This window comes from Colossoma macropomum, unplaced genomic scaffold, assembly GCF_904425465.1.
Source record: "Colossoma macropomum unplaced genomic scaffold, Colossoma_macropomum, whole genome shotgun sequence".
NCBI classification, from domain to species: Eukaryota; Metazoa; Chordata; class Actinopteri; order Characiformes; family Serrasalmidae; genus Colossoma; species Colossoma macropomum.
In genome coordinates this window covers 21,088,903-21,114,821 of record NW_023494788.1, presented here as the reverse complement: position 1 = coordinate 21,114,821, position 25,919 = coordinate 21,088,903, and the positions used below count along the sequence as shown (strand labels likewise).

At 38.6% G+C, this 25,919-nt stretch overlaps 1 protein-coding gene across 4 annotated transcripts; it reads right to left on the bottom strand.

The window, feature by feature from the left end:
- Positions 1-612: 612 nt before the first annotated feature.
- Positions 613-24,600, bottom strand: tapt1a (transmembrane anterior posterior transformation 1a). 4 transcript variants are annotated; one of them, XM_036568786.1, is made up of 15 exons: positions 24,368-24,554; positions 20,540-20,688; positions 17,251-17,369; positions 16,501-16,533; positions 11,631-11,793; positions 10,252-10,387; positions 8,940-9,037; positions 8,725-8,794; positions 7,971-8,051; positions 6,980-7,089; positions 6,746-6,805; positions 5,799-5,867; positions 5,498-5,574; positions 3,752-3,915; positions 613-2,375 (listed from the first exon to the last, which is right to left on the bottom strand). In XM_036568786.1, exons 1-15 carry the CDS (start codon positions 24,552-24,554, stop codon positions 2,128-2,130), a joined length of 1,764 nt encoding a protein of 587 aa, XP_036424679.1. In that variant the 3' UTR covers positions 613-2,127. The 4 variants fall into 4 exon arrangements, with proteins under 4 accessions (XP_036424679.1, XP_036424683.1, XP_036424681.1 ...); XM_036568787.1 differs by having other exon boundaries at positions 2,128-2,375; positions 20,540-20,685; positions 24,368-24,600; XM_036568790.1 differs by lacking the exon at positions 7,971-8,051 and having other exon boundaries at positions 24,368-24,600.
- Between the last annotated feature and the right edge of the window lie 1,319 nt (positions 24,601-25,919).

Below are 25,919 nucleotides of genomic sequence, written 5' to 3'. Positions count from 1 at the left end.
ACTTGGCACCAACAGGTGTGGTAAGATAATGACCACCCCCACCTATCATCGAGTGAAACAAGGCTAGCTCCGAGACTCTTTTGGATACCGTATTTTACACGGAAACATGTCGCTTCAGATGTCCGGTTACTATCACTAGCACTACAAACAAATTTGATTAGGTAAGTTTCTCTAGGATGGAGAATTTCATATTAAACTACTCTGAATTACTTTTTTTTTTTATTACTGTTTACATCTTAAAGACCAAATTATGCAGAAATTATGAGAATGTGGAAATGGTAAAACGGTGGAAGTCCCCTTTAAAGTAATGAGGTTAGGGGCATGTAGTTTGCATGATTAGCTTCCATTACATCATGACTCCATTCTTGTTAGCTACCTCATAGCTCCAGTGCAAAACTAATGAATTAAATGTCAGGCATCGAACAGGTCTTTGTTAGCTGACCACATTTGGCAGAAGAAGTGGGGGGTTAAATTTGCCAGGCTATCACTTTAGCCATCTTCAGGCATCAATCATAAACGCAGGGAAGCTCTTTGTAGTCTTGCAGGCCTCTTACCCAGGTTTGTGATGCATTAAGAGAGAAAACCCCCAAGAAAATGACCAGTTAAACACGATTACATTACAAAGGTTTATTAGCCGCCTCAAAAACAGGGCTGTTACATTAAATTAACTCCTTTAGTCTTCATCCTGAAAGCATGACGTTACTGAGACATGTCCCTGCACTGTTCGTATAATGGCACATTAAAAAAAGAAACAATATTAATGTTTGAAGTTAATGCTGTGAGCTGCAGTCAGTCTGGACCAACACAAGTGGACTTAATACTCATAGGAATGTTTATGATGGGTCACATTGGGCAGTTATGTATGAAAAACTCAAAATTTAAGTTAAGAACATTTCCTCCCTCAAGCAACAGCAAAACGCTCACAATAAATTACTAAATTACTTCATACTTAGGATCTGTGTAGAAGTACATTTCATCTTTAGCATTATACTTTAATAAATCATTTTCTTGCGATTAAAAAAATAAACCAAACATTTAAATATACAGTATATACACATCACAATCCCGAGATATCCAAAACGACTCAGCAGTGGTTATGATAACTTATCACTTATTACATTTTTAGCAAAATTATGGTCACTTCTAGTGAGAGATGTAAACATGTGGGTGAATGTTTTGTGCACGTTAAACCAAACACAGAGGCTTCCAGAAACTTCTACTGCACAGCTTAAGACAACGCGGTAAATCAGTGCAAGGTTTTTGTCAGCTGGTTTGGCTGCGGTCACAGAAGAGGTCAGAAGCACAGTACAAAGCACAGTAAGAATCTGGCATCCATCACTTTCCCTGCTAAGGACATTCTGAAGAGATGATGAGAATGTAATTCGGGTACTTCAGTACATGTTATTTTGAATGTACTTGGAATATCTGAGAATCTAGTCTAAAAAACTGCTTCATGGATTCACCTGTTTGGCACGCTAAGCAGAATTTCCCAATAAAACTTGGCTAAATGTTACAAAAAGTGAATATCACTCAACACCAGTAGATATGGAATGTTACACAATGATGAGTAAGGAAGTCTCACCGTGGTCTCTTCTAGCTTCTGCGGCTAGAGCAACATTGGAAGGTACCTCTAATTTGGACAAAGCAAGTGGCCAGCCTTGTGACCAGCACCAAGTCGAAATTATAAATGACTGACTGAACATTTTACTTTTTGAGCGAATAAATTAGGCACCATCTATATCATCTATTAACTACCTGTAGGAGAGTTGTGTTAAACAAACCAAATAACGTAAACTTATTTATTGTTTTAATCTCTATACAGCTCATCTCTTTTGTGCAAGATTTTTCCTCCTCACTGTTTAATGAGAAGATAATTTATTTGACAAAGCCATTTTAATGGCAGAATGTTCACGATGGTGCATATCCACTGCACTGAGTTCCTATGTCTACGTGATCCACCAGGCCGTTATGATTCGTTATGGGCAAACCCTGGAACGCTGAAAGCTGTGCGTTTCCCATTTTCCCTGGTACTCAGCTGCCGTACCGCCCAGCCTCTGGACTCTGAGATGCCGGCTACAGCGATTAAAAGTCACCCTGGCTCTAGTTCCTGGGCAGAAACTATAGCGGTCAAAGTATACGGTTCCCACATATTGTGAAGCGGTCAATCTCCAGCAGGTCTTTCTTTGGAGCTCTGTGTTTGAGTTCTGGAGATTGAGGCATCTCGCTGCTGCCCTCCACTGGATTAGGTGGAATCTCTGGAGGAGCCTCACCGGTTTCCTTGGTTACAGGGGGTGGTTCTGGCGGAAGGGGCGTTGACGCTCGTGGTGTGGGTTGCTTGGTGATGAAGGGAGATGGCTGAGGCACTTTTGGCTCACCTAAGAACAGGTTGAGAGATAATGAGTGAGTGTGAGAGACATACAGGTGTGTAAATTGCACTGATGCATAGTGATGCCTCAATCGATAGCCATTCAACCTCAGTGTTTTGGGACTGTAATTCATTGTAATAATATTCAATAAAGTATGCGCTCATCTGAAATATTGGATTGAGTTTTATCCATGGCACCTGAACATCGCTTGAACGTGTTATGTTTTTCATTTTTATAGCTCACAGCAAGTCAAACTACATCAGCAAATCTGCACAACCTTAACGAAGACTTGGAGTTTGAGTGGGTTGAGGAAAGTTTTGGAATGTATTTTATATATTATATTTGGGCTATTTGGGTGACTACTGAGTTCTAATGTTTGTTAGCTAATATTATGTCTCGTAGCTCCAGTTATAAGCTAAAGAAAGAAAACTTGGACTCCAAACAAGTTTTAGCATATTGACTACATCTGGGATAAGTGGAAAACTGTAAATTTGTTTTTTTGTAGAACTATTACTTTAAGAATCATCTTTGTGTTAAGACGCTTTTGGGAAACCCAGCTCTGTTAGGCTGTCAAAGATGACTGTTAGTCATCAGAGCACCACAAAATGAAACAAAAAGGATACACAGTCAGCCAAAAGAAAAAGAAGTTAGAAAAAAATATTTTTGGAAAAGCAGAACAATGGCATCCTCGATTAACGGAGTGCATATGTATTTGCACTGAAGTATCAATGTATTCATTTTTATGAATGCACAAACGGTCACATACTGAAAACAGCTGGCAGCAGTAACATTTCATGCGATAAAATGTTTCAGAAGATTTGGCAATGCTTGAGAATGTGCAGAAAGGAAGCATGTGGAGACAACAATAGAAAGTATCAGCTCAAGATGCGTCAACTCATTGTATGAGCATGTGACTGGTATTGAATTACATCCATCACAAAAGCTGATTGTATCACATTAGAGTCACTAACCAATCACCTGAATCCAAAATTTATATACATGTTAGGCCCAGGACATGCTTTGGCTAGGAGTAGCTTCCCCAATATAGTCTAAACGTTGATGCTGAATCTTTGCAAAAAACTTAAAAGATCCTCCTGCTTCTTCATTACTAAGTTCACTATTTGAAGCGAATCACATTTAAACTCACACAGCAATGTCTTCCCTCTCTCTCTCTGGGACCTGTGCTATGCTGTTTAAAGTCATAATCAAAATCAGTGATCCCAATCAAGTAGAAGCTTTCTAAACTTTTTCAGACATTCCAGCTGCTCGAGTTCACCTGAAATGGCTTCATATCACACTTTCCATCTCAAAAGACATTACATATTGTTTTTTGCCTGTGTAAACAGACAGGTAGCATTGGTTTTAATGAGGCAGACGAGTGTTACCTGAGGGAGGGGGGCATGTGGTACTGCTGGGTTTGGTGGGGGTCTGTTTTGGAGCTGAAGTGTTGGGTCTTTCAAACAGTTTACCCTCCATATTCGCCTCTTTAACGTAATGGCAGGATTTTCCCAGCAGAACTATACTGTTCAACACTTTGAGTGTAATCATTCTGTACACAAAAAGGAAAAAAAACACTGTTAGCATTAAATCTCACTATATTTCCACCTTATATACCAGCAATATTAACATACCAATAATGGAGAAGGTTTCCAGTCAGGATTAGCCTCAGGGCAAAGATTAGTGTGTTCTGAAAATGGCTCATCTCAGTAAAGAGCTTGACAATCAATTAGCAGCAGAGTTGACACAGACAAGTTAGAGTGGGAAAGTGGAGTGGGAGTGATATTCTGAACAAGATGGTACTTTGTATAAGAGGTACTGAAAGAACTAGTGTGGTATGATCCATTACAACAAAAACAGAGGCTGCATTCACAAGGATATTTTTATATCTGTCAAAAGCACATGGATACATGTTGCTGGTTTGCTGTATTACAGTCCTATCTTGAGTAGCCTTGTTCTTATATGCATCAAAATTAGTGACACACTGAGCTGAAAACTGAAACCAGAGAAGAGCTTACAAGAAATAAAAACAGTTTATGTAAAATAAACCTACTACAATTATTACAGGCTACAGTATGTGCTATGAAATCTAGCATCCTCGATAACAGAGAACGCTTGTCATGCAAGGCAATGACTTACACTGTCCATGATTTTTTTTTCCATTTCAGAAACTGGGGCTAGCAGTAGGTGTGTTAGGCTATGTTCACACAGCAGGTAAAAGAGGCCCAAATCTGATTTTCTCACCAAATCAGACTTTTTTGTTTGGCTGTACACAATATCTTTTAAATGTGTCTCAACAGATCAGCTCCTAAACTGACCTGTTTGCGCAAAAGAACAATGCTTCACGTTGCTACACGTGGCTCATCCAGAGGTGAACAATCATAACTGCAAACGAACGCCAGTCGCTCTCGGAGCTTTCAGTTTCAGCATCACATGAGCCATCATTAAGCTTCACTGACTGACAGCTGAGCTCATCACCCAGAATGTGTTTGAACGAAAGTATAATGAATGTCGAATTGGATTGACATAAAAGTCGCATGAATTCCAATCCGGCTGTTCAGACTGAGTAGCACTGCCGCGTATCAGATACGTATCGGATTTCAGTACCACATATGAAAGAGTCTTAAATCAGAATTGAAAATGTCAGATTTAATTTGTTTTTTTGCTGTTCACACTGCCACAAAAATACATCTGTGTCACATATGAAGAAAAAGATCTGATTTGGGCCACTTTCACTTGCTGTGTGAACACAGCCTTAGTTGGCATTTCACTGTAGCTAGTTATACTGCTGATATCAAGCTTGCAATAAGCTTCTTCAGCGAGTTCTTGAACTTGTTCGACATCAACTTGACTGACTAAAGTCCTGGCCCAGACTGTCTTTTGGCTGGTGCATGGTTCTGCCAAAGTACATTCCCTGAAAATTTTAACTCCGCTGAACTTTTTCAACGATTTTCACGCATTGCAATGTCTTGGCGTCTGTTGTCCTTTAAAGCACTGTTCTCATCGAAATCAATGGAAAAAGGTACGTTTTTGATGATTACAAAATGTCTTTGTAAACGCAGCCTAATGCAATGGTGCACAGTGTTAGCACTGTGAGCAAAGACAGACTGGTACCGCTGTGGCATGTGAATTACCCTAGGTAGAAGAGCAGCAGACAGACAGATGAGAGAGCTCCCTGGATCTTCACTGAGCTCATCACTACTCGGATCAGCTGAGAGAGAGACAGACAGAATGTGTAATCACACATTTGAGTATAAGCCTACTGATAGCATAAGTGAGTCAGCACAGGCTCAGACAACACATTACGGCAAAGCCTGAAACTGTCATGTACGTTGCCATAAGCCCACATCAACTTTAAAACCCTCTACCATCTGTTTCATTAAATCAATAAAACCGTAGAGATGACCACAGGTATAGCTAAAAGAAGCGGCTCACCAGAACAGCCAGGGGCAGGGGGATGAAGCCCATTCTTCTGGCCACAGTATCACTGTAATCTGTGTATGCCTGTATGTATGAAACCAGAAACGCAAACGATTAGTAGTAACATAGTAGTAGCAGCAGTATGAGCAGTAGGATGTGACTAATGTAAATTGTCTGTGATATTGTTTTTAATGATCTAAAAAGCAAGCAATTCTCCTCTTATCACTCTGTTTGTTACAGTATAAACCAAGCCACTCATATACAGCGCTCAAAAGTAGTCTTGGGACACTCTCTGAATCCAATTTGAACCTTGTTCATTTATTACTTTCCAAGATAAATGTATCATTTATTCATTTATACCTGTCAGAAAAAAAACAACCTGAATGATGCTCAGCCAGGCTTGCTGAATGTTCTCTTCTGGGTGGCCAGCGTGTGGCAGGTTTTGAACATGTCCTGCCTCTTGCAACAACATTTTTTACTCTTGACTTTGGAATTTTCATGGTATCTGTAACTTTTCTAACAGATATTTTATTACAGAGAAACATATTTTTCAACCCAACTGAATATTCAAGGTTTCTTAGTTTTCTAACTTTCTCTATCTTTCTAAATAATTCAGAATATTAATAAGAATATTAATGAGATGTAGAGTCATGTGTGTTGGAAGACACATTGGTGATCTCTGGGCCTTTGGATTGGTGTTCTAACATTTTTAACATAACGTTTTAAAGTAAAATTGGGGGGGTGGGGGTGTAGGTGAGGTGAATGTTTTCTAGCTTGCTACTGCTTAGCAAAGTACTGATTGCCAAGTCATCGTATAGCTGAAATCCCAAAACTACTTGTGTGTGTGTGTGTGTGTGTGTGTGTGTGTGTGTGTGTGTATATATATATATATATATATATAGATCAGATTTTAATCAATAGCTGTAAAAGTACTGAATCAGTGCTAGCAAGCTCTCACTCACATTCTGCTGTCGGCTGCTCACAAGCTCAAATGCCAAACTGGCTTTGTACTCACTGTACACCTACAGATATAAAACAAGCAATAAACATCATATTATCTTTCATTCTCAGCACAGAGGAGAATATCAGCACTTAAATAATCTATAAAGATCAGGTTTGTGTTAATGAGCACCAGATTTCAAATTTCAACAGCTCCATATAAGCAGCTCAACTTCATAATCCAAATATCTGCTCACATCTGCAGTGATGTCATTGAATTTGGTGATGAACGCATGCTTTACAACATCCACCGCAACCTCAGAGGTCACCACCATGAGGACATCAGGCAGCAGTACCCACAGGTGATCTAAAATCAACACCAACATTACATTAAGGGCAGGTAATAAAGAAAAAACTTAAGTAATACAGAATTATTAACACCCTTCTGTCAAGCACATTTTAGCACATGCATACGGTGCCAGACAAAAGTTTGGACACGCCTGATTTTGATCTAATGCTTAAATGCTGGAATTTTGTTGAAGTTGATGTCAGTGAATGATTATATTCCCCAAAAGCCAAACAAACAAGAATATTTCAAACTTCCTCCCCACAAGCAGTTTCCAACACCCAAGAAGGTCTCGACATATGTAGAACTATTTCAGTCCGAAAGAAAAACTATACCAGGTGGCTTCTCATAAAGCTGTTTGAGAGAATGGAAAGAGTGTACAAATCTGTACAGTTATAATACTATAAGACAGTTTTGATTTGGTCATTGTTCAAACAGGTATGCGTCATTTCACAGCTAGTATGTCTTTGCTATTGTTTCTATTTTCTAATTCTAGTTTTCTAATTCAAGTTTGAGCACTCCTACTTTTTTTTTACTCTTTTACACCATTTTAGAAAAACTAAAATACTTCAAAATTAAGTAATATCACATAAAGAATAATTCAGTTACGAATATAGTGTCAAATTAAATCAAACCATCTCCTCCTTTGCCTTGATGCAGTTTTGCACAATCCAGGCATTCTCACAAGCAGCTTCCAGCCACCTGGAATACTCTTCCAACAGGACGGAAGAAAATCAGAAACAAATATAATCTGGATTTAAGCATAAGTCTTAAATCAAAACATCTTTGTCATTATGATAAATTAACATTCTGTTATATGTGTCCCAACTTTTGACTGACAGTGTAGGTCTAGCCTTGGTATAGGTTAGAGAGACTAGTCTTAAGGCTTGTAGAAGTCAGACCTGAGTTCCAGGAGAACTGCTCCATGTTTCTCAGACACACAATGAGCAGCAGGATGTAGTTAGTGAAGCGCTCCTTAATGTCTGAGGGCCAGAGAACAGTAACAATCCAGCATCAGCACTTCACAGCATCCTCAAATTCAAACCCATCCAAACAGAAACACATGCAGGGCATGTGGCTCACAAACAAGGCTTTCTGCTCACATCAAAGGAGAATAATTCCTGTTTCATTTGTATGTTTTATGATAGAACCATTTCTGAATGGGGGCCTGGGGGACTTGTTACAGGACAGTGGTAAAAATGGATAGAGACCCACCCTGTTGTGTGGCCTCTGAGAGGAGAGAGCGTGAGAGTGAGAGCTAAATTGCACGGAGGGAGAATAGGCGCTGATTACAGCACATCTCATATATGCCTCTCATTCAGGGAAGGTGCTGAAAAAGACTGAAACAGGCCGCCAGGAGCCAGAGAAGACAGGCATTCAGGCTGTACAGCCTGTCAGCACCTCCATGTGTGTTATCAGGGAAAGCCTGAAAGCTCTGATTAGCATTTCAAAAGGGCCTCCATACTAAATTGCAGGATCACAGCTTTACCTCGCCTGATATCAAAGCAGCTGTCGGCTGCTGAGGTGACAGATAGCCTCGCAGATTCAACTTACTTTGGACATTTGAAAAGAACATTGCTTCTGAAATGAGATTATGCTACAGCTTTCATTAAAACAGACACCATAGCAAGCAAGCAGGAGCTCAAGTTAACTTACCGCTATTAGACATCTGAAAGAGGTTATTTTTCTCGAACTTTTTAAAGACGCTTCCTTTTATCTCCACAAACTGTGACAAAGGAGACAGTAAAATACATTGTTGTGAACAGAAATGCAAATATTTTCATATATCGTATGCAAGCAAGACATTGTTAATAACAGGAAAGGTGAAACTGGAAAATGTGCAAAGAAAAAAAGTGTGTGTTTGTCCTTACATTGTTGGACATCATGATGGTGAGAAGGGACTTGTTGTGGGAGTTGAAAGCCACGTTCAGTGTGGACGCCTGCACCATAATGAGGATGGCATGCAGAACTGAAGTAGAAATATACTCAGGAAAACATGTTACTTCTACGTAAAGTCAGTGTAAATTGGAAATCAGAAAGCATTTTTCTTCCTGTGAAACATGATATTCGAGTGAGAATTTATGATGGGCGGAGGAGTTAGGATGACGGGGAGTGAAAACTTGCTATGATATTATTGGTTTATTCCTGCCAGTGGTGCAAAGCAGAGCTTTAATCCAGCCTGAAATCTTGATGCGAACCTGAATACAGCCCGAGAACCTTGAGTCCGACCTGACCCAATCTGAGCAAAATCAGGTTCTGAGTCCTAAACCCGGTTGACACAAAGTTTAGTCAAACCTTGACCCAATCTGACCCACATCAACAAGTTTCGAGACCGAAACTGACCTGAGCAGAAGATTCTGTCCAAAACTGGCCCAAACTGGTCCACCATCACCCAAAGAGCCAAATAAAACCTGACAGGACAGTGCCTGTTAACATGTAGTGACAATAGTAGCTGCCATTAGATCACAGATAAATAAAGTAAAAACTAACATAAAACGACTGTTGTCCAAACTTATGTGTTAGCCATAATGTTAGCCTTCACTTGTTTCATCCTAGAACTCTTTCTGTACATAAAATATATTCCATACATGATTAAATTTAAATTAAATTAAATTAAATATAAATATCTTTTTGGGTGCATTTCTTTTTAACACGTAATACATTTTTTTTATGAGCATGGGGCCTCATGGACCTCAGTGCCAAAATCAGTCGCCAGTAAGAGTGGGTGCATACTAAATTAGCAGCATGCCAAATTAAAAACCGTTTTAAGGTAATTAAATAAAATAAAATTAAATCAGGAAAAAGAATAAAGCAAGTAGAAAAACTAAATCCGGGTGAAATGCTGTATAAAATCTGACTGAAATTTGAACCCGACTTTTTTCAGAACGACACCCGAACATGTCAGACCCTGCACAAACAGACAAATATCAAGCTCTAGTGTATAGAAACATAATCAAAAGTCTAAAGGTGTTTGGAGGAGGGTAAATGTCACTACACTTCAATCGAAGATAGGGAGAAACAAAATTTAGTTTTTTTTTAAATCGGTATGATATTATATGATGACTCATGCTTACTCTGACTGAGGACGTAAACTAACAAGGATAAAAAAGGTCACTTTTGACTTCAGGCTGACAACAACTTATATAGCTTTACCTAGAAGAGTTCCAGTATCGAAAAGGATACAGACATAGAAGACAGCCATGATGAAATGAGGGATGACTCCAATGTGAGCTCTTTTCCTGGACTTCGGCTCTGTGGCAGTCCAGTACAGAGCGTCCAGAATGTCCTGGCCAAAGGACGAGAAGAGGCGGTCTGCCACCTATAAAACAAAAGAGACAAACTTGGTTTTCAAACACAGTGCTAATAAAATGTAAGCTATCAGCTATTACTGAAGGTCACATGTAAGCATTAAGATCTACAAATGCACTGAGAATTAGACAAGATGTAATGTATTTACTAACTAAATAATACATTAATATGTGTATAATAAATAAATAAATAAATAAATAAATAAATAAATAAACTCACCAGCCAGAAAATCAAAGTGCAAGTTGGAAAAGTTAGTGACATATTATTACATCACAGAATGCAACAAGTGCAGCTGTTTCTTTGCAGATAAGACTTAGTAGGAGAGGTTTTTCTGCTCTGACTCACAGGAGTAACTTTAATAGACATCGGTAACTCAAAAGAACCTGTCTTTTCTAAATAAAGTGGGGAAAAAAAATCATGACCGTCACTGATGACTGCCTACCCCAAGCATCCCACTGACTGTTACTGATATTCCTCCTACAAACTCTCTGGAAGCCAAAGTTGTTGTGATTTGCCAAAACTATCCATTCCTACTGCTCTCTTCTCAGAAAATGTTTCCTCACTGCAGGTCAGATATTAAGTGTGCTTGTCTACTTCCATTAACGCAGACATGCTGCACTCCGTGACAAACAAAAACAGCCCTGCTTGATCTGATGACAGCAGCTCCCGGTGTGATGTGTGCATAGCCAGAGCCTACTTTAACGCAGCTGACACCCTTGGGCTGCTTTTTCTCACCTTGCTGAAAACTTAGTTTAATCTGATTAACAAAAAAAATGAATAAATAAATAAATACTCCAGGGTATGTGATGAATAGTTGCTTAACCTTAATTTTGCACTGAAATAAGGATCCTGTGAAAATTTAAAGTAAGAGTATTTCACAGAATGTACAGAAAGTGCTGAAAACTGGTTCAGAGCTACTTAGGTGTAAACAGCTATATTTATCTCGCTGTTGTCAGAAGAAAACCTCGTATCTCCAAAATGGTAACTTTACAGGAGAAGGAAAAAACCTACTTTACTTTTAATGTAATTCAATGGAACCAGACATTTTTCCAAGTCATTTTGGGTCATTTCTTTTGGTCCATTCATCATGAAATTTGCAGACAATGTAAAGAGCAACAGGCATTTTCAGATTATGTCAAAAACTGAAAAACGTCAAAAATGGAGATCACGTTTTTTTTCCGACAACAGCGATATATATATATCCCTTCATGTCCAGCATGTTGGAGATGGTGTACATTTTAACGAATGCATACCTCCAGCATGTTGTAAATGATGTAGAGTTTGATGACGGATTGCCCCCGGATTAAATGGTACATCATGGCATAATCCACGTAATGCATCATGAAGTAACACAGCACCATAATCAGACCTTTCAGCAAGTCACACACTTGGGCTGGCTGCAGGAACCGAGAAACACTGAGAACACACACAGATAGTATACGTTAAGTAGTCAATATGCAGTGCAGAACACCAACAATACAGTGACAAGAAAAAGTATGTGAAGCCTTTGGAATTAATTTTCTGCATTAATTGGTCATAAAATGTGCCTGTTCTCCATCTGAGTTACAAGTATAGACAAACACAATGTGCTAAAGCTAATAACACACAAACAGTTATAATCTCTTATGTCTCTATTGTTCACTCCAATTAACACTCACAGTGCTCGTGGAAAAATTAAGTCAACCCCTTGCATTTAATAACTGGCCAGACCTCATTTGGCAGTAAGCACTTCAAGCTTCTCATTTATCTATTATGTCAACTGATTAATACCTAAGCTCTTTGAGATTACTTTGGAACCCTTTCCAGCTTTATGCAAATCAACAATTATTGATCCTAGGTCTTCTGAGATCTTTTTTTTTTTGCAAGCCATGGTTCACATCAGCAGATAGTTCTTGCAAACAGCAAATTCAAAATGTTTGAGTGTTTTTCCTAAGTCAAGAAATCCAATCTCTTATCTCATTTCATTGACTGGACTCCAGGTTTTCTAGCTCCTGACTCCCATTATCTTTTGTTGAAGTCATTAGCCTAGGGGTTCACAAACTTTTCCCCCAACTTACACTATGAATGTTTGAACGAAATTTTCAATTCGGACAAGAACAACACATTATTTTTTGTTATTACTTTGAAGAGACTGTGTTTGTTCTTTAGATGAAAACAAGTCTATGTTATAAGATGACTTTTTATATAAATGCAGGTAGTTCCAAAGGGTTCACATTAGGGGTGCATCGATTATTCGACTTCGTCGACTACAATCGATGACCAAATGAGTTGGCACCTAATTTAGTAGTCGATTAATTGGTGACGTCATTACGCGTCTTTCTCACGCTCACTAGGAACGTTTTGACATAACCGCTCACTGGAGACTTAACAGCGATGGCAGCCTAAAGAACACAATCCTTAAAAGTGTGGAGCTAAACTCAGAGAAAAAGGTTGTCAGTTTTGCTATTTGTAAAGCCGACCTTAGCTGGCGCAGCACATCCTCCATACTGGAGCATCTGAAGAGGAAACTTGTCGGTTCACTGGATGAAGAAGATTAATCTCGGTAAGATACGGCCCGTCCCAAATCGCATACTAGCACACTAAATAGTTTGTAAATATAGTGCATATACCATTAGAGGTGCACTCGTTAGTGTCGTATGTGAAGTACAGAATTGTGTGGTTTGGAACGCGTCAGTAGTTGTGCTAGCGAGTTAGTTAGCTAATGTTAACGCTAAAAGCCGCCATACTTCATGTTATGAACCGAGCTGTAACATTTTCATTTTCAAAATGCATTTTCTCTGGAATCATTGATGGAGTTGGAACAGAGAACTAAGTAACTATTATTATTATTATTATTATTATTCTCAGCGACCCTGTTCACTTTCCAGATAACAGTGCTTTCAGATTCGGCGGACATAGGAGAGCGTTTGCAAACAGTTTTCCGTTCTTCACGAACGCTGGCCACCACTCGCTAACAGTTTAGGTAGCTGGACAAAGGGTTACCGTTGAAATGAAATGTTTTCACAAAATCATTTATTTAACTGTTTATGGAGAAGTTTGCCACAGACATTCGCCACATTCCCATCCGCTCTATCAGAGCGCGTCTTCTCTGCAGCGGGGAGGATCTGCTCTCAGAGGAGAGTGAGACTCTCACAAGAGCACAGAGAGATGCTGACCTTCCACCAATTCAGTAAAGACCTGTGAGTGCAGAATTTAGTTGCTGCAAAGTGTAGACAGACAGCAGAATGCACAGAGCACAGACTGCACTGTCTCAATTTAACATTTAAATTTAGATTGATTTCATCTGATTTTAATTTTTTTTATAATAGTTTTGTTATACTTTATTGCTGCTACTTTGCACATGCTTGGTTATAAATTTTGACAGGAAAAACACACTGGGGTTTTAATTTTTTATCTTTTGTATTAGCAAAAAAGTTCAATAAAACAGTGAATTCTTAAAGGTTATTCATCTATACTGTCTTCATTGTTAGTTAGTAAATGCATAAAACAACCTCAAGCTAAATTTAAAACCTAATAGCTACATAAAATGTATTTGGTAATGTAGTGATTCATAATCCGATTAATCGATTATTCGTTTCAGTAATCGATAGATTATTCGACTATCAAATTAGTCGTTTGTTGCACCCCTAGTTCACATACTTTTTTGCCAATGTATGTACTCTGGTTTAATCCAGAAATATGGTCAATACTTAACAGTATACATCATGCTCTTACACACTGATTAAACATGAACAGATATGGGTGTTTATGGGCGTGGCGGTATAACTACAACCCTTATTTTCAGAACATGAAATGATACCTGGAAAACAGCACAAAACACACTATCCATGCACATCATATCAAAAGCCTCTGTACTCAAAGGACAGCCAGCAAAGACAGAGAGAGAACAAAGGGACTTGAAACTGTATCAGCACTGACCTAACTTTACTTGATTCAGAGATAATTTGCCACACCGAGGAGATGAGAACACGTCTCGTTTTACTGCTATTTAGGGAGCCAAGATTTCAAAGCTGAGGAATCAGCCCCTGGCAACTAACGTGTGAAAATCAAAACTGGCTCTTATTCACACTTCAGGTAACACTTGCCGAACTGGTGTATTCAAGTCTGATCACGAGATAAAACTGATCTCATGAGATAAAATTCATCATAGTTTTTTAAGATACAGGACTCTGTCCTCTTGTGCAAAGTTTACATTTAGTATATGGCAAATAATATATGCCCAGTGTCATGTGCTAAAGGGGTATAAAGCCCCCCAAGCAATGAAATGTGGAGCAGTAGAACCGTGTTCTCTCGAGTGATGGAGCTTCAGCCAATACCTTTGGAAACTTAAGATCAGTACCTGACCTTACTAAAAATAACAGTAGAGGATGTTACTGGGAACAAATCCCATATTAATACAACCGAGTTTAGAAAAAATGCTGGAAGCGCAGGTGTCTACAAACTTTTGAACATAGAGGGTAGATAGTATAGTGCCTTTGATAAGACTGCATTTGTATGAAATCTGATTCTAATAAAATGTCAAATCCTTCACACACAGAAGACACTTTTGTCTTAGAAATCATTAATTGTGGTGACAGCTTACCAAAAAGCCCTATTTGGAATTTGTAGAGCCATTTAAGTTTCCAAAAAAGGTATAGTATACTGTCTGTATTCTCAAACATAATGCATTTTTAAATACTTTAGTTTAGCTGAAACACATTTTGAGGCAACATTAGAGCTTAAATTAAATAATATGAATATAAACAACCCCCTTTGCTTACAAATCCTCTTTTTAATGTCACCAATTCTAATACTTATGGATACAAACAATTCAGAACGCAGATGATGCCCAAGCTTTTCCGTTTTAGAGAAGTCTGTATCAAGGCCACGAATTGTGTAATTATGCCTGTAACTGTGGCCAGAAAACATGCACTAAGCCTATGTCAAATTACTAAACCACAAAAGGCTGAAACTGTGTTGCTTCATTCTGAAGAAAAACCCTGTCGATGACTGTGAAGCACCGAGGTGAGATGAGACACAGATATAGAAAATAACAGAAACATGCAGGTTTAAAGGCGAGTTCCAGTGATTTTTCAAGATTTTTGTGTAATTAAATTGTTAAGGTCTAAGAGAAGTTCAGCGCAGTCTGGTGTTAAATGCTCCGTTCTGGAGAAACTTACAGAGTCAGAATTATTCACTGTGGTGGTGGAATGTCTCTAAATAGCTCCCTCACAGAAAGTTATTACATGTAACTGTTATAAAAAGGCTACCTGATGTTAAGGGCATTGTTTTATGATAGTTCTGAGATACATTTAGAACAAAGAGGTACATACATGATGTAATGAGGCAACATAATACCCAAGGAAACTTATTTTTTGCGATTTACTATTATTTTACCACTACCAACATTAAAAATAAACACTTAGAAAACATGTGTGGGTTTAGGTTTGAGATCAGTTTTGGCCTACAATCTATTCATGGTCCAAGCAGGGTGTTGTAAGGCAAAACAGATTTATCATTATTTACATTACATTATCATCACATTTTAAAACTCAAGAAACGTGTAGGTTCACTGATTGTTTCGGATAGCAAATAAAATGGTTTTATTTGCATTGCGTAGGTCACGACCCCTGGTTCCTATCACCACCACTGTGAAGAAATCCAAGCTGTCAAGTTTCTCTATAACACACTATTTCACTTTAAACCACTCTGAATAACTGTGTTGACTGAATTACGCTAAAATTTTGAAAAATTGGTGGAACTTCCCTTTAGCTTATTGCTTATGTTAATTTGTGTAACATGGTATGCAACATAATTGCAACATGCATGATTTGGCAATGTACTTTTTCTTAACGTTTGGGTTACTGTGGGTTTAGCTGCTTGTTCACAGAGCAGATCAACCACATCACATGGTATTGTGTCTGAAGCCTAGTACTGTAGGTTCTGCAGAAACTCAGCAGATCAATACACTTGTTTGTCAGTTCCAATCATAGAGGGCCACAACATATTTTATTTACTCCTCTACTATAAGGACCTTTTTATTCCAATGTGAAGTTGAATAATGCTCAAGCACAAGACACCAGCAAACACATGGGTCAGTCACGACATGGCAAATGGGAGGAACTGTGGGTCACGATAGCCTACCTGCTCCTTCTGCAGTATGGGCACACATGTGCCCTGAGAAGGTTTAAGAGGGGTAGCAAAGGAAAACAAGATATTAGAACTTTTAAGCACAAGGTTACTCTGAAAATAAAAGAGGGGAGAAGAATAATTTGGAGTAGTGGGAAGCATGCCATCAGAATGTCAATGATTATTAATGCCATGATTTGACCATGGATTAGCAAAGACTTCTTTAGTGTCCAAAGATTTCTTATTCACTTTTGCACTGGAGTTACAAGGCTAACATAGCTAACAAGTAGTGGAGGTTTATAGCCACTGGTTAACATCACCCAAACTGCATGGCTAAGTCATCAAACTTGCCTCAAACAGTTGTTCAAGTAGACTTAAACAGAGTTCCTTATATGATTTATGACATTTTATGACATACTGATACCTAGAAAAAGGACAAATAAACAAAAAACAGGTAAAAACGTAGCAGCAGCCACTTTAAGATCTAAATTTAATAAATACTTTTCTCCGCTTTTAAATTTAACAAATTAGCCTCGTAGCTCTAGTGCAAAACTAAAGAAGCAAACTGGACATATCAAAAACATGTCTTGCCTGATACACAACATTTGGGACAAATAGAAAATGGTGGAAATTCTAGCCAAATTCTAGGTTTAATTTCACAGGTTCAGAGAAGAGAGCACTCTATGCAACCACAGATATGAGGACTGCAACATGTGCATCCGTGTTTTGAGAAAGAAGTGGAGTTTGTTTGTGTACATATGTTACCTGTGGCCACAGCAGGGTATGGTCAGCAATCTCAGGAAGGCCAGCAGGGTTCGGAGGGGCAGCAAAGTGAACACATAGAGGAATGCATCCAGGCACAGGAAGATGCCAAACATCATCAGCTGCATGAGAGAACATCACAGCAAGCTGAGTGGAGAAGATTCTTTCACAAACACAAACTGTGAAGCAGAAATGGAGCAGAAACTCCATTTATCTCTAAACATATTCTCTTCTAGTGGTCTGTCTCACAAAGCAGGATTTCTTGCTTAGCCAGCTACCTTTAAACTTAGCATGGTGTAACCCTGGATTTTCTCAATGGTAGATCACTTTTTACTGGGCCACATCACTACGGCAGCTTATGCTGCATGCCTAACCTTCTTTAGGCAGGTTAAAGGGGAATTATACCATCCACCCAAATCATTTAGACCGTGTCAGTCACAGTGGATCGATGTGAAATGCTCCATTCTAGAGAAACTTACAGAGTCAGAATTGTTCACAGTGGTGGTGATAGGAACCAGACGTCTGAGGTGTTCAATGCCTCTAAAAGCACCTTCACAGAACGTTATTATTTGAAATGGTTACAAATATGTTACCTGTTTTTAAACACTGTTCATTCCGGATAGTACATAAAATATATCCTTAAATATATTTATAGCATATTTATTACATATTTATAATATACAGCAAATATGTTTGTGTTGTAGAAATCGCAACCCCTCGGTCTCATCACCACTGTAAACAATCAGTCTGTAAGTTTCTCTACAATAAACCATTTCCCATCAAACCACTCTGAAAGATGTTTACATCTCAACAACTAAAGCGGAAGCAACCACAGGTAACAAAATATACTACACAGACGTCAAGAATATACAGCAATTACTGCTCAAATAAGGACTAACACAGTGGCAGTGATGACCGTGTTGCTTTTCACCACTATGCCTCATGGTTCACACGACTGCCTGTTCTTCATGAATATCACCCCATCACGTGCACACGCACGAGGGTTAATCATAGCTTCAGTGTCTAAGCTTGGGCTCACAGAGAAAGTTGGTCACAGATGTCATAAAAAGTAAACCGCAGATGCTTTTGCTAGGTTTTATGAAGCTGAAATTTAGTTGGAAATCTTGGCTTGGGTGAACTTGCTTTGTGAATAGCCCCAGATTTGACTTTGGTAATTATAAATATTACCAATAGTGTTGTAGGGCACATGAGTGACAGATAAAAGCCTGAAAACTTTAAACTCAAAGATGACCGAGCTTTAAATATATAGTTCTGTAGAATCTTTAACTGATGTAGTCGTTCTGACTATATCCATCCCTAGCAGATGAAGAAAATAAATAAATAACCAACTTTTGAAAAAGTAAATATTTTAATATTCTGCATTTCCCTAGAGACTAGCACTGCAGAGTGAAGTGTGATGTGAGCATGCAAGCTAGGTACACAAACTTAGGGCCCTTTGTGTCTTAAGGCTGGTTTGTTTTAACTGTTGAAAGAAAAGTGCCGTGTGGTTCTTTATCATTTTTAGATTAAACCTTCAAAGGCTGAGATTAGACTCAAGACAATTAGTATAATAACTGTTCAACCAGTAAACACCAAATGATTCCCATTGTAATCAAAAAAGAATTTAGCTCCTATTAACCCCAGTGTTTGCTGAACTGATGTTACTTCCTGGTTTACATGTGGGGGTGAAGACTGAAGGTCTGAACTTTCTTTTCATTATGGAGTAAACTGGAGCCTCCCTGCCTTTTCAAGGCCCATGCAAAGCCAACAGTAAGTGAGGGGAGTAACTGCTCCTGGGTCAGATGCTCCGGGCTTTCGCTCATCTTAGCCTAGGTTTTTCAGGTGCTGTGGAGTGGAACGTCTTTAAGGTCACAGACGAGTCTTTGTGCACACAAACCTCAGCATACACTAACTCATTCACTCAGGGTCTACCACAGACCCTGTGTGTGAGCCCGATATAGGAAAGCAAATTTGCAGTGTATAGGCGAGTGTGTGACATTAACACAAACTGCACACATAAATCAGACTGCACACACACATTTTCTACATAGCTTGGAGAATCATCATCAAAATCTTGGTCACATAAGAACACAAAACAATAGGGGTGCAGGATGATATTCGCTCCAAATACCAGTCTGCTAATATTTAGTTTTTTCTTTGTATTTATGCTGATATGTAAGGAAGGGCATGTGAACTCTCGCTAAAAAAAAATCAGTAAAAAAACAACAAACAAACAACAACAACAACAACAAAACTTTATCATTGTTATTGGTAGACTGGTTGCAGAGAAATGGGAGTCAGAATTAGCCATAAAAGCCATGACTGGTGCACCCCGCATAATGTTAAAATCACCTCATGGCTCAGCTTCTCCACCTAGTGGTAATGAAGACAGATTACTTTTTAGTAATTAAAGTGTTTATAGACTGCTTTACTAATGTTTTTAACTAGGACTGTAACAATAAAACATATCGCAAGCTATGTGTTGTGTTCAACACAAGCTTCTCAATTAATAAGCAATACACTCAAAAGACAGAAGCAAATAAAGTATTAATTTTTTACTGAAGTATAATAAAATTGAACAAGAACAAGGGCAGACTCTCACTCCTCAGAAAATGTCACTTTTTTCCTTCAATTCAAGAGCAGGGAGAAAAGGCGTGTAAGCGTATATTATCTGGTGCCTGGGGCATTATTATAAAACATTGTACTTTTATAATTTTGAATACTCTAATAAACAGAAAATGGAAACAATAACGTGTTAGTATTAGGTAAATTTTTTTGCTGTTTTGAAAAATGTATGAAATTACGACAAAACTGAGTCTTCCAATCTAAATTACAAATTTTGTGAATTACAAAATCATTACACCCCAACTTTTAACCTATTTGAAACAAAACAGTGTCCAGATGGAATACCCTCCTGGGTCCTTCATCACACTTTCTACTAACTACATATTTTCTACATACACATATGAAAACCTCTAGAAATTAAAAAAGAACTGCTGTTGTTCAGTAATAAGGTCATCTGCTGAGTGATGATGTTGAATGGCCTTATCTGAACCTTTGTGAACTGTGCTCTAGATTACACGTTGCAATAAACACATCACTTGGCTACGCACACTGCTCTCAGCCCACAACCTGAAGGGCAGAGAGCGAGAGCACCGAATTGTTGGTGTGAGAGAGAAAGAAAAACACAGAGAGACATAAAGAGAGTGTGTGTGTGTGTGTGCAGTATATATGTGCACATGTGGGCTTCTGCGAGAAAGAGTGAACACTGAAGAGTGTGTGTGCAGCCCACCTTCTCCAGCTCCTTGGGGATCCTCATGCACGTGTAGACTCTCTCTCGCCGCTCTGTGTACTTCGCCTCGTTGTGCTCCAGAAAGTAGCCCCTGGTCAGCTCCGCACACATAAACCTCAGCAAGGACGGCTCTTCTGTGTCCTCTGCTTCTGTGGAAGACAAGGGAATTCAGTACACACACCAAAAATAGACAGGTTACCTCATTAAAATTAAACTTCTAAAGTGCCAAATTCAAAAAGACAGAAAAAAGTCAAACAGCACTTCTATAATACTTCTATACTGAGTATTTATTGTAGCAGTCACACTGTAGCCACAAAACTATATAGTACTACTAAACATATGAACCAATACTGATTATTATAATTAGTAAGACTATTTAGTAGGTAGGTGGCTACAATGTCATGTGCATGCTGATAAAAGTCACGTACCGAAATGCATTTGGGCTTTTTTCTGTGAGCTTAAGAAATACAAATTAAATTACAGAAACACTGTCTAACTTTTTTTCTTATTTATTCAACACATACAGCCCTCAATATCATCAGCATTCAGTATCATCGCTATGTACAGAATATAGAACCATCAATACTCGGTACATACATAACTACGTACTATCAACATTCAGTACTTATAATATTCAGTACCATCAACATTCAGGACATACAGTATTAAGTCCAGTACTGTACAAAAGACAGAGACCACCTATCATTTAACAGCCTATTAGTACATGCTATTCATTTTTCATAAGACATTTCTAAAGAGATTAGATATAAGATATGGCACTTCCATAAGGAACCAGAAAATAAGTGAAAAAAACTTTGGAGTTTCCAAAACTGGAATTCAAAAAATGTATTCAAAGATGTAGAGAAAATGAGACTCCTAACCACTGTGCAGGACCTGGCAGGCCACCAAAACTGTCCCCATCAGATAAACAGCACTTAAAGCTATCATCTTTGAGAGAGAGGAGAAAATCAAGCTGCTTCAGATCTGAAAACATCCACAAGTGTTTCTGTCCATTTTTCCACTGTGAGAAGACGACTCAGCGCTATGGGTCTGAAAGGATGTGTAGCTGTCAAGAAGAACCTCACTGAGAAAAGGAGACGGATACATCAAACAAAGAAGCTGAACAATGGACTGACCACCCCAGAGGTCAGACCTCAACATCACTTAATGTATTTGGGATTACGCGGATCGTGAGAAGCAGAAAGCGCGACCGACACCTAAGACTGAACTTTGGATATCTCTGCAGATTTATTTGAAAAACAAACAGCAAGTCTCCTAAAACTAAGGGAAGATGTAATAAAGCCAACGAGCAGACACAATAAATACTGAAAATACACGTACTACATTTAGTTGTTGAGGCTTCTGTGTATTTCCTGTTAATTATAACTTTTCTGCCCTTTATCTGATGCAGAAAAATGAACAACTTCCCTTTTTTAATTACCATTTTAACTGGACGTTATATAAATGAATCATGGTCTTTAAATTTTGCACAGTACTGTACATACATCATTCAGTACCCTCAACTTTTTAGCACAATACAGAGCCCAGAGAATGTATGCATTTTATACCCCTAAGGTAAAGTAGAAAGAGGCTAAAAAATGCGTCTTCGGGTAGCGCTAATATATGTGGCGTCAAGGCAAAATCACGGAGGTTGTGACGGCCTCCTAGCTCATACAATGACCATTCGACTGTCATTTTAATTTAAAAGTTAATTAAGTTATCAGAGTAATACTTGTTTTCTTCATCAGCTATGAATTTTAAAGAAAAAAATGGAGCTGGTGGGGATTGACTGGGGGTGCATGTATTCACAAATAGGAGAGTAAAGAGCAAAGCAGCTGAGTCTAGATCAACTTCATCAGGCATTAGCCAAAAGCAGAACTGATGCCTGTCCACTAGCTTAACAGCACCGACTGCAGAGTGAGTAGAGAGTTCTTCTCAAACCTTTATTTTCTGTGAAATCTGATCAACTCAGCCAAACATTTTGTGTAGATGTTCAGGCCGTCTCCATTTGCTACATTCATGCTTCTGTAATGCTAAAATATATATATTTCACTGTTTTTGGAATCGGATTCCAAAAGTGCAGAGAAGAAAAAGTTTCTTTCTTCACAGTAAGTTTTAGTTTGTTAGCTATGTCAAGCATTGGACATTTCAATTATTCTCCTTATTAATTTGGGATTTTAGAGTTAGAATGAAAATTAATCTACCACCATGCAGACTCACAAACTGCTGTGTTCTGCTTCTCTCTTCTGGGTTTAACATACACTATGGGCCAGGCTTCTTTGAATCAGATTAAGACTAAACCTAGGTTAAAAAGAATTTCCAGTGACGATTCGCCATTAGCATTGCAATTTAGTCCAAGACTAGGTTTAATCTATGTCCAGGAAACTGACCCTATATGCCCAAAGGTTTGTAGATACCTGCTCGCCCAACATTGCTTATAAAACCATTAATAGGGAGTTTGTCCCATCTTTGCTGCAGTAACAGCCTCTACTCTTCTAGAAAGACTTTACATTACATGCTAGAACATTGCTGTGAGGATTTGACTGCATTCAGCCACAAGATCACTCATGAGGTCAGGTACTGATGGTGGATGATCAGTTCTGGATTACAGACTCTGACAGAACCATGGCTGAACTGATAGGGGCTCCACTGTAGGTACTCATTTAATTCATAACATAAAGAACTTAAGCCTTAAGTCACTCAGTGGTAGTATTAGTATCAGTACATGCCTCACATCTTATTATTCAGCGTCTGAACACAATACTTGTAGAACATAGGTGTCATTATATTAGCTTAACAGCTGCTGAGGTGGCAGACTAGTCAACATCTTCATTAGCATTAGCATGCTAGTCTAGTTAGCCTTAGCGTACTTGCAAAGTTAACGCCCACAAAAGACAGTTTGTCAGTCGTTAATAAATACATATACAAATATATAGTAAATACAAACGTTGCTCATGACTTTCAGCCCTGTCGAATTTCACTCCCTTTCTGTGTCACTAATATAACCCAGCTAACTAAAAAGCCTCGCTTGAATAAACAGGCTCAGCTGTCAGATGCTGTGGCTACAGCTAAGTTAACCTACATTCATGACACCCAAGTTAGTTGACACTTTTCAGTCAGAACACTGCTAAGACGTTTAACGTTAGTTAGCACATGAGCTTAAATATGAGATGTGTTGACAGTACTAGGTTAGCTAAGTTACCTACTGAATGAAGGAAGCATCAAGCTCCAAAAACGGTTTTAATACGTTTGTTTGCAGCGATGTGACTACTTTACAAAACCGGGTGCCCTTTTTTATTAACACCTGGACACCATGTGTTTTTTAGCTACTTTGTTTGTAATGTACTGTTTCCTTGTTGAGCCTAATGCAAGAGAAAGAAGCGGGACTTGCAGCTGTTTCCATACCAACATAGCTATATTTCTTCTCTGAACTCGAATTTTTGGAGCCCCTAAGGTGACGTGGTGATTATTTTTAATAAAGCGTGGCCACAAAAATATACTGAGGCCACAAATTAATAGTGAGAAAGACACAACCGTTATCTCGTGGTCTTAATATAGTAATTCGTGCCACGCCTTATTAAAAAAATAATCAACCTGTCACCTTTGGGCTCCGTACGAATTCATTAGTAGCCAATGAAACAGCGATATATCAACGTTTTAGCATTAGCATTGAAATGTTAACAGAACTATGGGAAAATAGCAACAACCTAAACTTTTGACTGTAGGGACCCCAGAAAACGAGGCCAGAGAAGTGAGCTGGCGCTGCTTTGGTCAGTAACGTTAATAAATGCCGTTATAGCCGTTATCGTTACCTGACCTGACACTCACCTGAGCTTTCCCGTTGCTCCTCTTTGTCAGGCGGTCGGTCGTAAAACCCTAAGGTTTCCGCCGCTTCAGTCACGGGAACGGCTTTACGAATCCTTGCCGCATTACTCCACGGACCCGTCGTGTGGCTCCGGTTGTCCTTCTCTAAATCTTTTTCCTCAGCCAACCCGACATTCAGCGAGTCCGCCATCTTCACTTGGCCGCTCGCTTAGCGGACCGCACGCGCTATGTTTTCCCACCCGTATTCATACACGTCCCGCCTTCCTACGCAACGATTGGCTGGTAAAACCCAGACCTCTGTGCTCGGATTGGCTAATTGGTCATACGATACGCGACTGCTTGTGAGTCTGAAATACTAGCCAATCAGAGCGCAGGAAAGCAGGGCTTGTCACAATACGGGTGGGGAAAAAAGAGCGCTACGTCATCACGTCATAGCCCGGGGACATAAACAAACAGAAATGATTGACGTTTATTAATTCTCATTAGCTGACGCGGTTACATCGAATTAATATTAAAATGAAAGCCAAATCGAAGAAAACAAAAAAGACAATGACGCAAGCTAGAATGACGTTCAACGGCCAGATTGTGGAAATAAATAGCTTTGAATTTAACGTGACTACATCAAATTATATCAACGAACGCAGCATCTTTAATTTGTTGCTTATTTTAAAACACAAATTGTGTTTATAGGAGTAAATCAGGACGCACTTACATTATGTCCAAATACATTTAAAATAGGAACATATTTATTCTTCATATGAGTCTTGACCACCAGACGGCGCAACAGGATCACACGTGTTAGCCAATGCCGTACAGAAATCTGGCAATATATGGGTTTCACTTATATGACACAGATTATCACATACGGATTCCCTTATATCCAACTTATATTCACCACATATGGACATATATGTGACATATATGTGACAACTGGCCATTTTCAAATATTTGACATATATTTCAGCCATATACAAACTATATGTATAACACATATTTAACAATATATGATAGAAAACAGCATTCATTTATGGATGGGATATATTGCTCATAAATGCTAACATCTCTTTACATATTATATGAGGTTTTTATGTATCTTCCTTGTTTCTTCCACATACTTCCAAAATAAATGAATTGAAACATTAAATAAATGAAAATATTTTTCCAGACAACCATCTAGCAAACATATATGTAAGCACCATATAATATGAGTATATGGCCAATATTCAATACTTACACATATGAACACAACATATATGTGCATTTATTTTGAAATATATGCCAGACCCAGTATATGTTCATATACGGCCATAAAGCACAAGCACAAAAAAACCGACCATCGAAAACAACAAGAATTGCACTCTCAACTTCTGAATTCTCTTGAGAGCTGCAGTGGAACGGCATAGTGTCTAGTTTCAGCATCTACAAGCATAGAAGCCGAAGTTTGTGAGGTGCTATTCATCTCCTTTTTGAGTCATTTTGGTCTAAAATGAATGCTAAAGCAGTCAGCATTGGAACAGAATGGAATTAGACCCAGAAATGGAATTAAATGCAAATG